We start from the raw sequence: 17,053 nt of genomic DNA on the forward strand, positions 1-17,053 counted from the left end.
CCTCTTTCTCTCTCCCTCTCTCTCTCTCCCTTTTTCTCTCTCTCTCTCTCTCTCTTCTCTCTTTCTCCCTCTCCCCCTCTCTCCCCTCCTCTCCCTCTCTCTCTCTCCCTCTTTCTCTCTCTCCCTCTTTCTCTCCTTCTCTCTCTCCCTCTCTCTCCCTCTCTCTCCCTCTCTCTCCCTCTCTCTCTCTCTCTCTCTCTCTCTCTCTCTCTCTCTCTCTCCTTCTCCTCTCTCTCTCCCCTCTCTCTCTCCCTCTCCTCTCTCTCTCCCAGTGTCTCGACACTCTCCACCCCCTTGCCTTCTCCTCCTCCACCATCTCCTTGCCCTGATGGATCCAGGCTCCCCTCTACAATGCCGGGGCAGGGCGCCGGTCGCTTGCTCTTCCCCGGCTCCCCACAACAACAGCAGCAACCACGGTGGCGGGGGTGGCCTCCGGGAGCTCCGCTCTTCCCCGCACACCCCCGAGCTGAGGCGACAAGCCGTCAAGAGACATCACCACAAGCACAACCTGAGGCACCGCTACGAGTTCCGAGAGACCCTGGGCAAAGGCACTTATGGGAAAGTGAAGAAGGCGGTTGACAGATCGGGCCGTGTGGTGAGAATCGCTGCCATTTATTCTCTCTCTCTTTTTTCACAAAAAAAAAGGGATAATTTTGCTATTTACAAAACCATTTGCACAACGAGTTGAGGGGGAATTTGTTACACAAAGGCCGGGGGAACCGAGAGGTGTGTGTGTGTCTGTTTCTCGTGTGGTGTGTGTCTGTGTGTGTGTATGTGTATGTTTTGTGTGTCTGTGTGTCTGTCACTGTCTGTGTGTGTCTATGTGTGTCTGTGTGTGTGTGTGTGTGTGTGTGTCTGTGTCTCTGTGTGTGTCTGTGTCTCTCTGTGTCTCTGTGTGTGTCTGTGTGTGTCTGTGTCTCTGTGTGTCTGTGTTGTGTGTGTGTCTGTGTCTCTGTGTGTCTGTGTTTTGTGTGTGTGTCTGTGTGTGTGTGTGTGTCTGCTAGTGTGTGTGTGTGTGTGTGTGTGTGTCTCTGTGTGTGTGTGTGTGTGTGTGTGTCTGTGTCTGTGTGTTTGTGGCTCATCTGGGAATGAAACCGACTGCATGTTAATTTCACGTTGGAAGGAACTGCAGATGCTGGTTTACACCGAGGAAAGACACAACATGCTGGAGTAACTCAGCGGCTCAGGCAGCATCTCTTTAGAGGAGGGAGGAGGGGGAAGGAATAGGTTTACGTTTCGGGGTCGAGACCCTTCCCTTAGACGCCCCCGGAGTAGCGCGCCTTTAAGTTTTAACGACTCGCTTCATTAGCAGCCAGATTCCATAGACCAGGGCCTCTCCAAACCTGCTGGAACTGCGGGTATGTTTGCAATCCATCTACGTGAGATATTATTTGCAAAGCCACCGAGGCCGAGATACTGGCTTTCAACTGCTCCACTCAAAATAATCCCTGAATCCGTTTTGTTTGCGTGTTTCAATTGCATAAAATTTATATTTTTAAAAAGTATTTTCCTAAATATTATAGAAAAAAGGTGCAGGAGGTGGCCATTCGGCCCTTCCAGCCAGCACCGCCATTCAATATGATCATGGCTGATCATCCACAATCAGTACCCCGTTCCTGCTTTCTCCCCATGTCCCTTGATTCCCTTAGTTCAAAGACCTAAATCTAACTCTCTTGAAAACATCCAGTGAATTGGCCTCCACTGCCTTCTGTGGCAGAGAATTCCACAGATTCACAACTCTGGGTGAAAAAGTTTTTCCTCATCTCAGTCCCAAATGGCCTACCCCTTATTCTTGGGTACAATACAATTTCCTAAATATTATAGAAGTTTCCTAAAAATGATAGAACACATTTTTCCCCCCAAAAAAATATTTTTTTCTAAATATTATTGAACACATTTTTTCTGACTATTATAGTAGTTTCCTAAAAAATATAGAACACACTTCCAAAATATGATAGGACATATTTTCCAAAATATTATAGGACATATTTTTTCAAAAATATCATGGGACATATTTTCCAAAATATTATAGATTTTACTTCCCAGACTATTATAGAATTTATTTTCCAACGTACAACAAAACATGATTTCTATTCTGTATTACAGAATTATGGGTTCTGTTTCACACTATATATATCATGGTATTATGCTACATGTTATTGTGTTGTATACATTTTGTGATATATTTGCTTCTGTTATGGTATATATATTATATATACATATATACACACACATTGGAGAGCACGTTGGAATAGTTTGTCGTTGTTTAAATGATGCAGTGAATGAGACTAGCTCGGGGAAGGGACTGTGGTCCAGTTAATAATTAATGCATTTAATATGGGTCAGTTGATGGGCAGGTTGTATTCAAGAGCTAACAACGTGACTGAATGCATTCTGTTTAAATGATCCCAAGGTGTATTTTCCCTACCCCCCCTCTGCTGGTTAACGTTTCTGAAGGTAGCAGAAGGTTGCTTATCGCCAGCATCGCTGTTGATGTCTGCACTAATGAAACATTAATTGGCGATTTCTTGCATTCTTTCCGATGGTGTGGGGGACCGATCTCCACTGTTCTAGTCCCCAGTGCACTGAGCTAAACCGGCGGGAGATGCTGGTTTACCGAGAACAAATGTCCATTGATTCAGCTCCGAAATCTGCCCTGATTGTTGTTCTTGTTCTGCACGACCAGATAGGTCTCCCCGCGTCCCTTTCATAAGTGACGGGAGCAGAATTAGGCCATTCGGCCCATCAAGTCTACTCCCCCATTCAATCAATCATGGCTGATCTATCTTTCCCTCTCAACCCCATTCTCCTGCCTTCTCCCCGTAACCCCTGACACCCGTGCTAATCAAGAATCTATCAATCTCCGCCTTAAAAAAAATTCCATTGGCTTGGCCCCCACAGCCTTCTATGGCAATGAATTCCATAGATTCACCACCCTCTGACTAAAAAAATTCCTGCTCGTCTGCTTTCTTTTGTAGCAGATGTTGCACTTGACCCAGATACTGGTCGGTTCAGGGTCAGTTCATTTGATACTGCTGTCATTGTAAGGAAACAGAATGGTGGGCAGATGGCACAGTGCCTCAGTTGTCACCTTCCCTAACACCAGTCGTTGGCTTCTCCGCTCTTTAGAAGTGAGGCTGCTAAAGTCCCAGACCAGCAGATGTAGGAGTGGGAAATTCCAAGTGACAGTAGTCACTGGAGCAAAGCTGGAAGTCCCGCAGTTGCTTACCTGATCTGGCTTTGGGTGCAAGGTTACCACTGTGTTTCCTGCTTTGTGGCGTGTATTGAACTCGATGCTGAGTGCTGGGCCATAGCTTGATGATATTAACAGGTCATTCCTCTGATATTGGTCTGAAGAATAATGACCTTGGGGGGCACGGTGGAGCAGCGGTAGAGTTGCTGCCTTAGACAATAGACAATACACAATAGGTGCAGGAGGAGGCCATTCAGCCCTTCAAGCCAGCACCTCCATTCAATGTGATCATGGCTGATCATTCTCGATCAGTACCCCGTTCCTGCCTTCTCCCCATACCCCCTGACTCCGCTATCCTTAAGAGCTCTATCTAGCTCTCTCTTGAATGCATTCAGAGAATTGGCCTCCACTGCCTTCTGAGGCAGAGAATTCCACAGATTCACAACTCTCTGACTGAAAAAGTTTTTCCTCATCTCAGTTCTAAATGGCCTACCCCATATTCTTAAACTGTGGCCACTTGTTCTGGACTCCCCCAACATTGGGAATATGTTTCCTGCCTCTAATGTGTCCAACCCCTTAATAATCTTATACGTTTCCAGCGCTTGCAGCGCCGGTGATCCTGGTTCGATCCCAACCACGGGTGCTGTCTGTACGTTCTCCCCGTGACTGCGTGGGTTTTCTCCGAGGCCTTCGGTTTCCTCCCACGCTCCAAAGACGTGCAGGTTTGTAGGTTAATTGGCTTGGGTTGTATACTTGGTAGAAGTGTAAATTGTCCTTGGTGTGTGTAGGCTCGTGTTAATGTGCGGGGATTGCTGGTCGGTGCGGACTCGGTGGGCTGAAGGGCCTGTTTCCATGCTGCATCTCTAAACTAAACTGAAGAAGGGTCCCGACCCGAAACATCATCTATTCTTTCTCGGCAGAGATGATGCCTGACCCGCTGAGTTACTCCAGCACTTTGTGTCTGTCAAGACCTTTTCTGTGCTTGTGTTGCTCTGAGATGGTTGAGAAGGATACACATTGGCAGGGAGTGGTAGTTGGGTAATTTGGGAGAAGGCGTTCCATTGCCACTGGGAATCCGTGTTGTCCTGATGCATGCCCTTGAGATGCTTAATCCCATCCCAAATTCTGCTGCTCCTTCACTTTGAGCTGCCAGGGTACTTTAGAAGGGTTACCAACATTTTAAGAGAGTCGAGACTCGTTGGAGTGCAGGAGGATGAAGGGTGATCTGATAGAGGTTTAGAAAGTCATCAGAGGAATAGATTGGGTGGATACACATAGTCTCTTGCCCAGAGTGGGGGAATCAAGGACCAGAAGACATAGTTTGAAGATAAAGGGGAAAAGATTTAATAGGAATCTGAGGGGTAACTTTTTCACACAAAGGGTGGTAGGTAGATGGAACATGCTGCCAGAGGAGGTAGTTGAGGCAGGGACGAGCAAATGTTTAAGAAACAATTAGACAAGTACATGGATAGGACAAGATTAGAGGGATATGGACCAAACGCAGGCAGGTGGGACTAGTGTATGACTCTCTAAGAGTGTTTTATTGTCGTATGTCCAAAACAGAACAGGGAAATTCTTACTTTTAGTTCAGTTGCGGAAACAGGCCCACCGAGTCCGCGCCGACCAGTGATCGCTGTACGCTAACACTATCCTACACACGAGGGACAATTTCCAATTTTAACCAAAGCCAATTAACCTACAAACCTGCACGTCTTTGGAGTACCCGAGAGAAAACCGGAGATCCTGGAGAAAACCCACGCGGTCACGGGGAGAACGTACAAGTTCCGTACAGGCAGCACCCGTAGTCAGGATCGAACCCGGGTCTCTGTCGCTGTAAGGCGGTAACTCTACCGCTGCGCCACCGTGCCTTACTTCAAGTAAGAATTTTATGCCAGTGCGGGCTTTCCGACCACCTTTAAATCATTGCCTCTGCCTGCCTTCCCGTTGTGGAGCTCAGAGCAGGGGGTTTGGAGAGTGTGTTGTCGGACATGGTAACAGCCCGATTGTAGCTAAGGCCTCGGGGCCAAGAACGTTGCCCTGGGAAAGGACACCGATATTGTTTTTGCTTATCATTACCCGGGGAATGCAGCAAATTAAATTTGCTTGTTTCGTCTTGATGGAATTGCATTCTTTCCAAAGGGCCAAGCTCATCCCATTATTCACCCAGTTGAATGCTTTCAGGAGAATGCGATTGCAGACTGGCACGTGGATTAGAATCCAGCTATTGTGTGGCGTTGCAGTGAACTTGCACCCAATTCACAGTGAAAGCACTGGAGAAAACACTGCAGAATTAGGTTAGGATTCAGGACTGTGCATCGACTGTGTAACCTTTTCCACACAATGGGTGGTGGGTGTGTGGAATGAGCTGCCAGAGGATGTAGTTGAAGCAGGAACTATCCCAACATTTAAGAAACAGTTAGACAGGTGCATGGATAGGACAGGTTTGACAGGATATGGAAATTTAATACCAAGTCACGAGAATAAATGTTCAGATTTTGCATGATTGATTGAAAGATACAGCATAGAACAAAGCCCTTTGTCCCACCAAGTCCGTGCTGACCATCGATCACCTTTAAGAAACACTTGGACAGGTACATGGATAGGACAGGTTTAGAGGGACATGGGCCAAACGCAGGCAGGTGGGACTGGTGTAGATGGGACATGTTGGCTGGTGTGGGCAGGTTGGGCTGGATGGCCTTTTTCCACACTGCAAGATGCTATGACTCCATGGCCTGTTCACACCAGTTCCATGGTATCTTGCCTTCGCATCCACTCCATTCACTCTAGCAGCAATTTACAGTGGGCCAATCAACCTACAAACCTGCGTGGCCTTGCAATTTAGTTTAGTTTAGAGATACAGCACGGAAACAGGCCCTTTGGGCCACAGAGTCCACGCCGACCAGCGATCCCCACACATTAACACTATCCTACACGCACTAGGGACAATTTTTAAATTTACCACGCCCATTTACCGACACACCTGCACGTCTCTGGAGTGTGGGAGGAAACCAAAGATCACAGAGAAAACCCACGCGGTCACGGGGAGAACATATAGACAAGGACCCGTGGTCGGGATCGAATCCGGATCTCTGGCGCTGTGAGGCAGCAACTCTGCCGCTGCGCCCGATGCCTACAACGTGGGAGGGTAGTGGAGGGAGCCCATGCGGGAGAACGTGCAAACTCCACGCAAACAGCGCCCGAGGTCAGGATCGAACCCGGGTCTCTGATGCTGTGAGACAGCAGGTCTACCAACTGCGTCGCTGTGCTGCCCCTAATAGATGAGGCATCAGTATATGTAGGGCAAGGGAGCAACAGAGGTTAGACCATGGGAGGGGGAAGGATGGTCGTGACTGGTGAAGTGGTCAAAATTGGGGATAAGTGAGAAGACAGACAAGGAGTAACATAAATAACCCGTGGCAATGATAGCAAAATAAATAGCCATCTGTGGCAATGAATTCCACAGATTCACCAGCCTCTGACTAAAGAAATTCCTCCTCGACTCCATTCTAAAGGGACGTCCTTTTATTCTGAGGCTGTGCCCTCTGGTCATGGACCCCCCCCTACTGGAAATGTCCAATGCCAGTACATCTCTCCTCAGATGTGGAAACGTAACCAAATAAATCTGCATTAAATTCTCTTTAATGTCTATAGAATTTGGTAAATCATTGGCGAAATCGTTGTCAAATTCCCTTCACCTACTGAGGAAGAGGAGGCTTTCTGGGCTGTCGTGACAATGTGATCGCACCAAAACAAATTGTTGGGTTTTCACCTAGAAACTTGTCATTTTCTTAGATATTTGCCTAATGGTTTAGAAATGTGAGAGATCTATGCTGTTACAATGTTTGGTTTAGTTTATTGTCACGTGCACCGAGGTACAGTGAAAAGCTTTCTTGTTGCATGCTATCCAGTCAGCGGAAAGACTGTACATGATTACAATCGATAGCTTACAAGGCGCGGCACGGTGGCGTAGCGGTTGAGTTGCTGCCTCACAGCGCCGGAGACCCGGGTTCGATCCTGACCGCAGGTGCTGTCTGTACGGAGTTTGTACTTCCCCCCCCACCCCCCCCACCCATGACCGTGTGGGTTTTCCTCGGGTGCTCTGGTTTCCTCCCACATTCCAAAGACGTACAGGTTTGTTGGTTAATTGGCTTCGGTAAAGATAGTAAAATGTCCCTGGTGCGTGTAGGATAGTGTTAACATGTTCGGGGATCGCTGGTCGTCGCGGACTAGGTGGGCCGAATGGGGCCCATTTGCGCGCTGTATTTCCAAACTAAACCAAAATCAATCCGTGTACAGATACAGGATGAAGGGATTAACGTTTAGGGCGAGCTGGAGTCCAATAAAGTCTGATTAAAGATCGTGCGATTTAATCAGACGGTGGAATCTTTATTATAGTTCAGACAAAGATAGTCAGTCGCCAGTCAGTGCTTTGCGGGTCCTTTGTACTCGTTTGGAGGGATACTGCCCGTCTGAGCTGTGTCAGCTGGCCTGTGTGGGATCACAATGGCTTCTTACAACAGTGCATCCATTGAGCTGATGGTTTTCTGGATGGGGACCTGGGATGACATTCTACACGCAGGTGCAGCTGTGTGAAAGACAGCCTGGTCATTAAACATGGAAGAGGGTTGACAAAGAGCAGGGAGCAGGTAGATGTGGTGATTAACTTCCTCGCCTGCTCTCTTTCAGAAAGCCTGCTTTCACTTTCCCTAAAGCACAATTACAGACCAGTGTAACGAAGGTGCATTCGTAATTCCATACGCTGACCCGGAAGGGGGTACAGTTCATCCACCTGCATTAGTTTAGTTTAGAAATACAGCAGAAAACCCTTCTGCAGGTGGTAATGGGCGAGAGGGATATGGGCCAGGTGTGGGCAGGTTGGACGAGAAACATAGACATAGAGAATAGGTGCAGGAGAAGGCCATTCGGCCCTTCGAGCCAGCACCGCCATACAATGCAATCATGGCTGAACATCCAAAATCAGTGCCTCGTTCCTGCCTTTTCCCCATATCCCTTGGCTAGTGTAGATGGGGCATATTTGTCGGCACAGGGCAAGTTGGGCTAAAGGGTCTGTTTCAACGCTGCACGTGATTTTGGATGAGACTGTGATTCTATCTGGTTTGTTTAAAAAGGAGAGGGTTCAGATACCTGGGAGCCTGAGGTAATTTCATACAAAGGCGAGGGACGTGAGGAACAAGAGCTATGAAGACACGGTGGCGCAGCGGTAGAGTGGTGCCTCACAGCGCCAGAGACCCAGGTTCAATGCTGACTGTGGGCGCTGTCCGTACAGAGTTAGTACGTTCTACCCACGACCTGTGTGGGTTTTCTCCGAGATGTTCGATTTCCTTCCACACTCGAAAGACGTACGGGTTTGTAGGTTAAATGGGTCGGTATCAATGTAAATTGTCCCCAGTGTGTGTAGGATGGTGTTAGTGTGCTGGGATTGCTGGTCAATAGACAATAGGTGCAGGCTTAGGCCATTTGGCCCTTCGAGCCAGCACCGCCATTCAATGTGACCAGGCCTGATCATCCACAATCAGTACCCCGTTCCTGCCTTCTCCCCATACCCCCGGACTCCACTATCTTTAAGAGCTCTATCAAGCTCTCTCTTGAAAGCATCGGTCGATGCGGACCCGGTGGGCCGAAGGGCCTGTTTCCGCGCTGTATCTCTAAACTAAACTAAACTTCCTCCAGCAGCTTGTTTCATATACTTATCACCCTTTGTGTGTGTGTGTGTGTGTATAATTTTTTTTTTAAGTTAGCACTCGGGTTCCTATTAAATCTTTCCCCCTCATCTTAAACTGTGTCCTCTGGTCCTCTGATTTTTTTTTAAATGGGGAAATCCTATTTTACGAGACTGGGCGTGTAGTATTGGGGTCCAACTTATTTGCAAAGGTGATGAAAATCTCGGGGAGGTCAGTGCTAAGCTGGTGTATTGTAAAAAGAAAGTGAGTGTGGTGTCTGATAACGAAACGTCGTCAGTCTCAAAGATGGTCTGTAACCTGCAAATCCCACGAGATTCGTGTTGGGGCTGCACAGCGCGCTAGACAAAGACGAGGAAATAGACCGGGTCCCATCTGCTGCTTTCTACTGTCCCGTGATTAACCGTTGTCGAGTCGCGGAGTCATTAGCGCAGGCCGATGTCTATATAGTTGCCCACAGCGGACCCTAGACCCAGACGAGAGGCGAGGCGGGTAAAATCCCCAGAGCTTTAGGAAGCAGGTCTAACTAAGTTCATTATTCCACCCATGCGAGCTGCACTCACCATATGTCGGGCCTCTGATTGTTCTTGTACTGTATCATGTGTAAGTAAACCCTCCCTCCCCCCTGAGAGGAGCTGGATGACTGCAATATTTCCCTCAAAAGTGCGACCAGAAATTGCTTTTTCATTTTAAAGTAACTTAGTTCTCCAGCTTTGCCTGTGGGTGTTGGTTGCTGGTGCCAAACGTTGCAAAGTTGAACCGTAATGGCCCAAGTGCAGCAGGTTCTGACGTGTCTTGCTCTCTCGTGGAATTGTGTCGTAACAGCAGCTGCAGCTGAATCGATCCTGAGAAGTATCTGTTCCCTGAAAGGAATCCTTCAAGACTGGGTGCTGGAAATCTAGGCCAGATTTCTCCTCCCCCCCCCCCCCCCCCCCCCCCCGGCCCTCCCTTTAAGATTTACTTGAGTTCAGAGATACAACGTGGAAACAGGCCCTTCGTCCCACCGCGCCCGTGCTGACCCATCGATCACACGCACTCTAGTTATATCCTGCACACGAAGGACAATTTATAGAAGCCAGTTAACCTGCAAACCTGCACGTCTTTGGAGTGTGGGAGGAGACCGGAGCACCCGGAGAAAACCCATGCAGGTCACGGGGAGAACGTGCAAACTCCGCGCGGACAGCAGCCGTAGTCAGGATCGAACCCGGGTCTCTGGCGCTGTAAGGCAGCAACTCTACCCCTGTGCTACTAAAGGAAAGCGTTTAGTGCCAGATTCCTTGCCGTGTCTCTAAAACTAAACTAAAAATATACAGTGTGCAGGAAAGAGCTGCAGGTGCTGGTTTAAATCGAAGATAGACACAAAATGCTGGAGTAACTCAGCAGGACAGGCAGCATCTCTGGAGAGTAGGGATGGGTGATGTTTCGGGTCGAGACCCTTCTTCAGTCTGAAGTTGAGTTACACCAGCATTTTGTGCCTAAAAAGATTCAGGATGGGCAAAGGGGCCCTTCGGCCCACTGAGCCCGTGGCATGTTTCTCCATTCAAGCTGACCCAGCTGAGTTACTCCAGCACTTGGTGTCCTAGGTGAACAGTAAGCAGCAATGACGGGCCGAAAGGCCTCCTATTCTGAAGAAAGCCGCGCTCTAACTCCTGATTTAATTGCGGGGCATCGGAACGATTCATGGCCTTGGCCAAGGGAACAAGTACCACATTGTTCATTCCGTCTTGGTATCGAGTGGGGGGGGTGACGTTATCCTTTGATCTCGGTTTTGTAAATAAAATCTTCCAGAGAATTGCATCGTAAAAGGCCGCACTGAATGTAGAACGGCCAACTGCAACTGAGATCAGCAAATAAGTAACAAGCAATAAAATGTCATCCTCTTATGGTGCAATTATGGTTAATCTCTTGCTGGGCTGTTGGAAGAGCAGAAACAGAGTGTGCTGAGGTGGATGCCGAAGGGGTGACGTTACCGTCTGTCTCTCCGGTTTTGCACTGGCCCCCCCTGCGGTGAGATTGGACCAAGTACGGAACTAAGTGCCAGGTGTATGTACCAAGTCGGAAATGCTAGATGCAGGAAAAATGTTCCCGATGTTGGGGGAAAGTCCAGAACCAGGGCTCACAGTTTAAGAATCAGGGGTCGGCCATTTAGGACTGAGATGAGGAAAGACTTTTTCGATCAGGGAATTGCGAATCTGTGGAATTCTCTGCCACAGAAGGCAGTGGAGGCCAATTCACTGGATGCATTCAAGAGAGATACAGCTCTCCGGGCTAACGGAATCAAGGGATATGTGGAGAAAGAAGGAACGGGGCACTGATTCTGGTGATCAGCCGTGATCATATTGAATGGCGGTGCTGGCTCGAAGGGCCGAATGGCCTACTCCTGCACCTGTTTTCTATGTTTCCAAGTGTGCCAAAGGACCTCCCTGAAATTGGCTCAGTTGCCCATTTTTGACTGGCGTGCATCAGTCGGCTATTTGACTGTAGGAAGCATCACATTCAAGCTGGTCCTAGCCTTGCAACATGATACGATACCACTTCATTGATCCCAGAGGGAAACTGGTCTGCCGACAGTCAAAAGGTGCAGTTACGAGGCATTGGAAGTGTCATTGCGTGCATTATTATAATAAGAATGAAATTTAAGTGACCAGTTATTGCACGGCACATATGTAATTAAATTATGGGGTGGCAAAGTTCAGGATGAGGGATGTACAAAAATGGGGGGGGTGGGGGGGGGGGGGGGGGGGGGGGAGGGCCTGGGGAGCCAGTCTACCCCACGACAGAAGGGGGGGAGTTGTACAGTTTGATAGCCACAGGGAAGAAGGATCTCCTGTGGCGTTCAGTGCTGCACCTTGGTGGGACCAGTCTGTTGCTGAAGGTGCTCCTCAGGTTGACCAGAGTGTCATGGAGTGGGTGAGCTGTATTGTCCAAGAAAGGGCCAATGGGCCGAACTAGTGTGAATTGGTGATGGATGGCTGGCATGGACTCAGTGGGCTGAAGGGCCTATTTCCTTGCTGTATCTTTCAGTCAAAACAACCTTAGTGGGCTGAATGCCATCTCCTCTTGTTCCTTTTGTGATATGTAACAGCAGTTCAGTAGTTTTGAGAATTGTTTTGTTGATATCCCTATAGACAATAGACAACAGGTGCAGGAGTAGGATCACGTTTATGAATTGTAAAAGCTGAAGAAGCACATTCGGCCCATCAAGTCTACTCTGCCATTCAATCATGGCTGATCTATCTTTCCCTCTCAACCCCATTCTCCTGCCTACTCCCTGTAACCCAGGTCTCTGGCGCTGTGAGGCAGCAACTCTACTGCTGCGCCACCGTGCCGCCCAGAACGAAGTCAGTAACAATGGGATTGGAATAATTGGGAGAGACTGAGGAGTGGCTTGTGGGTAAGGTTCATTAGTCCCAGTTTATTTTCTTTTTTTTAAAAAGGCCATTACGTAAGAGGATATTGATTTGCGGATTGCAATATTTCAAAAGCAAACATTTTTTTAATTGGATGGCGCCTCGCAGGTGAAAGGAGAATCACAGATGAGTCGATGATTTACTTCCCGGCAGCCCGCGAGACTGGCCTGTGTCCTCAAGTGTGCGTCTCACAGATTAAGTGTGTCCTGTGAACAAACAGGCAATAAGAAACAGGAAATGCAGGCCGGCAAAGCGGCCTGTCTCTAACCAACGCACCTGGAGGGCAACGTCTCATGGATTAGGCTGCGGTATTTACCTCATGCAAATAAATGAAAAGAGGTTTAAAACCGGTGATGCTTCCCAGCTCTGCTGTTTTGTGAGTGCCTCAGAACTGGCCCAAGGTCCCACGCTCCAAAGACGTGTGGGTTTGTAGGTTAATTGGCTTCTGTAAATTGTCCCTAGTATGTAGGATAGTGTTGGCGTACGGGGTTAACACAGGCCGTTGGGCCGAAGGGCCTGTTTCTGCGCTTTATGTCGAAAGTCTAAAGGTCCCTTACAAAGGCCGTCAAGGCCTTGCACTGAGATTTGGAAAGTCCCGCGGTTGTGTAACATCGACCTGTTTCACAGTGAAGTGTGTCGGAAGCAATTACAGATGCCGGTTGACTAAATGTGTAGCCTCGACCCGAAACGTCGCCTATTCCTTCTCTCCAGAGCGGCTGCCTGACCCGGCGTTTTGTGTCTGTCTTCTGTATCACAGTGAGCCCTGTACCTGTATCGTTGGCAGCAGTTCAAAAGCACTACATGTTTAACTTGCCAGCAAAGAGCACGTCCAAAAATATATATTTTTTAATTAACATTTGCAGTAATATTTGGGGTTTTTGTTTGTACTGAGAGTCTTACAGTATGGAAACAGGCCCTTTGGCCCAACTTGCCCTCACCGGCCAACATGTCCCATCTACACTAGTCTCATTCGGCCTATGTTCCTCTAAACCTGTCCTATCCATGTACCTGTCCAAATGTTTCTTAAACGTTGTGAAATATTACCAGCCTCAACTACCTCCCCCGGCAGCTCGCTCCATACACCCGCCACCCTTTGCGTGAAAAAGTTACCCCTCAGGTTCCTATTAAATCTTTCCCCCCCATCCCATCCCATACCTAGAACGGAGATGAGGAAGAACTTTTTCAGTCAGAGTGGTGAAGGTGTGGAATTCTCTGCCTCAGAAGGCAGCGGAGGCCAGTTCGTTGGATGCTTTCAAGAGAGAGCTGGATAGAGCTCTTAAGGATAGCGGAGTGAGGGGGTATGGGGAGAAGGCAGGAACGGGGTACTGATTGAGAGTGATCAGCCATGATCGCATTGAATGGCGGTGCTGGCTCGAAGGGCTGAATGGCCTACTCCTGCACCTATTGTCTATTGTCTATTGTCTAAAAGGTTCCTTACTTCAAGGTAGTTTTTCTTTTACTTAAGGTCTGGTGTTCCTGATATAATTTGGCAGTCGTAGACACAAAGAGCTGAAGTAACTCAACGGCTCTGGAGAAAAGGAATAGGTGGCCTTTTGGGTCGAGACCCTTCTTCTCATTTGGCAGTCCACTGGTTTGATTTCCCCCTTCTTTTTAAAAAAAGGCTGCTTATTAAATGTTTTATAAATCCCGCCCGGCTTTCACTCTATTTTCGCGCCTCCATAATTTGGCTGGCGTGACGTGGCCAGGATGGGAACTTGAACCGTACTGTTGACGAATGCAGAAGATAAACCTGCAGTTAGCTTCACCTTTGTCCCTGGGGCAAGGGAGTGTACCTCTTGTTTTGATCGTGTCAGTCTTGGCAGATTCACTTCTGAGTCAGAGAGATGAAAAAAATGTGTCGACTGGGGCTTGTATTCACTGCAATTTAGACGGATGAGAGGGGATCTTATAGAAACACATATAATAAATTCTTAAAAGGTTGGACAGGCTGGATGCAGGAAAAAATGGTTCCCGATTATGTTGGGAGTCCAGAACCAGGGGGTCACAGTTGAAGAATAAGGGGTAGGCCATTTGGGACTGAAATGAGGAAAACCCTCTTCACCCAGAGAGTTGTGAATCTGTGGAATTCTCTGCCACAGAAAGCAGTGGAGGCCAATTCATTGGATGTTTTCAAGAGAGAGTTAGATTTAGCTCTTACGGCTAAAGGAATCAAGGAATATGGGGAAAAAGCAGGAACGGGGTACTGATTTTGGATGATTTTTCCCCCCATTATCATTAGATCATAAGACATAGGAGCAGAATTAGACCATTCGGCCCATCGAGTCTTCTCCGCCATTCTATCATGTCAGATCTATTTTACCCTCTCAACCCCATTCTCCTGCTCTCTCCTGGTAACCTCTGATGCCCCTCCTAATTGCTATTACTTTGCTTTCACAAACATTATAGCATTTCAACCTTTTTTTCCTGCACAGATTGCTGGCTTTAACAAACTTTTCTACACATTCTGGTCCTTAATAAGTAACGTGTCTCACATCACTGCTCGAATGTGTCCCCTGTGTAGGCTGATTCCTTGAAATCTACTTCCAAGAGTGACCATGCGGCTGGTCGCTGTTCAGCTTGACTCCACCACACACACACACACACACACACACACACACACACACACGCACACACGGACACACACGGACACTGAGAGAGACAGAGCACGGGCATGCACAGAGGCACACAGAGACACACACACACACAGACACACACACACAGACACACACACACAGACACACACACACACACACACACACACACACACACACACACAAACAGACAGTGAGAGAGACAGAGCACGGGCATGCACAGAGACACACACACACACACGCACACACACACACACACACACACACACACACACACAGACACACACACGCACACAGAGACACACACACACACACACACACACACACACACACACACACACACACACACACACACACACACACAGACACACACAGACACACACACGCACACAGACACACACACACACACACACACACACACACACACACACACAACGCACGCACAGAATCAGAATTCCCTGTGTAGGAAGATTACTGGTGATGCATGCAGTCTCCTGCAGTGGGCTGTTAAGCATTGACATTTTTCTCTTTTTTGTGTGGGTGTCTCTCCGCTGAGTTGGCTTTAGAGACAAAAGATGAATGTTTTAGACCAGACCAGGAAACTGCCTCGGCTTTTGTGCGCCCGTCTGGTGTCTCCCGAGGAGATCGGGTGCTGCGAGACCTTATTCTAGGAGTGGTCGGGCACCAGGGGTTTAAAACAAAATTAAAACAAAAGCCTTTTATTTCCTGTGACTCACGCTGATCGAATTGTGCCGGGAGAGGTCTGCAGTGAATGGAAGGAGAGTTTACAATGATGTTTACTTCAGGGATGCAGCAGGGAAACAAACGGGCCCTTCGAGTCCACGCCGACCATCAACCGCCCGTCCACACTAATTCTGTTATCCCACTTTCTTATTGACTGCCTGCAGACACTAGGGGCAATTTACAGAGGCCAATTAACCTTGACACCAGGATACCAGGACTGGAGCGACTAGGCTTGTATACACTGGAATTTAGAAGGATGTGGGGAGATCTTATCGAAACGTATAAGATTATTAAGGGGTTGGACACGTTAGAGGCAGGAAACATGTTCCCAATGTTGGGGGAGTCCAGAACCAGGGGCCACAGTTTAAAAATAAGGGGTAGGCCATTTAGAACTGAGACGAGGAAAAACTTTTTCAGTCAGAGAGTTGTGAATCTGTGGAATTCTCTGCCTCAGAAGGCAGTGGAGGCCAATTCTCTGAATGCATTCAAGAGAGAGCTAGATAGAGCTTTTAAGGATAGCGGAGTCAGGGGGTATGGGGAGAAGGCAGGAACGGGGTACTGATTGAGAATGATCAGCCATGATCACATTGAATGGCGGTGCTGTCTCGAAGGGCCGAATGGCCTCCTCCTGCACCTATTGTCTATTGATATTGGTCTCGTTTGGAGATGCAGCGTGGAAACAGGCCATTCGGCCCACTGGGCCCATACCGACCATTGACCACCCGTTCATGCTAATTCTACGTTCTCATCCTTTCCCTACACCAGCGTTTCACTCCCCAGGGCCCTTAGGTTCCACGAGAGGTCGCTAGGGCTGCCGAGGAAAAATAGTGACAAATAGGCTAATCACGTGTAAATGCATTGTTGAGTAATCTTTGTGTTTAATATCGTATTCGTGATTTTATTGTACACCTACGGCATATTCTTGGAATATTCTTGGGTATTGTGATAAAGACTTCGACCTGTTATATAATTTAAATTAATAAAGATACACATTGATTTTTACGCAGGGGCTCCCTGAGGCATGGAAATTATTTAATGGGTTCCGCAAGGGTAGAAAAGGTTTTGAATCGCTGCCCTCCTGCACACTAGGAGCAATTTACAGAGGGCCATTGAACTTGCCGACCCCTCACGTCTTTGGGATGCGGGGAGGAAACCGGAGCACCCGGATGGAGCCCCACACGGTCACGGGGAGGACGTACAAACTCCGTGCGGACAACACTCGAGATCGGGTTCTAACCCGGGTCTCTGGCGCTGTGAGGCAGCAGCTCTACCTCGTGGTTTGTTCGGGTGGTTTGACGATCATGGGGGAATCCCTACCATCAGAGCAGAAGTCATTCGCGGCAGATGTATGGAAGCAATTAACTGTCTTGCGTGGGGGAGTTGCAGACTCCAGCTCCTGCCCTACGAGTGACCCTG

The 17,053-nt window shown here is 48.2% G+C and overlaps 1 protein-coding gene across 2 annotated transcripts in view; it reads left to right on the forward strand.

The window, feature by feature from the left end:
- Window positions 1–275: 275 nt before the first annotated feature.
- The window catches only part of nuak2 (NUAK family, SNF1-like kinase, 2), a 49,519-nt gene continuing 32,741 nt past the window's right edge, over window positions 276–17,053 (forward strand). For both annotated transcript variants that reach the window (XR_013548863.1, XM_078420917.1), the window contains exon 1: window positions 276–595. Coding sequence is in view for 1 of the 2 variants with exons in the window: in XM_078420917.1 (XP_078277043.1) it covers window positions 329–595 (267 nt within the window). In the remaining variant the exon portion in view is untranslated. The remainder of the gene's footprint in view (window positions 596–17,053) is intronic.

The sequence above is a fragment of the Rhinoraja longicauda genome, chromosome 24 (genome assembly GCF_053455715.1).
Source record: "Rhinoraja longicauda isolate Sanriku21f chromosome 24, sRhiLon1.1, whole genome shotgun sequence".
In the NCBI taxonomy this organism is placed as follows: Eukaryota; Metazoa; Chordata; class Chondrichthyes; order Rajiformes; family Arhynchobatidae; genus Rhinoraja; species Rhinoraja longicauda.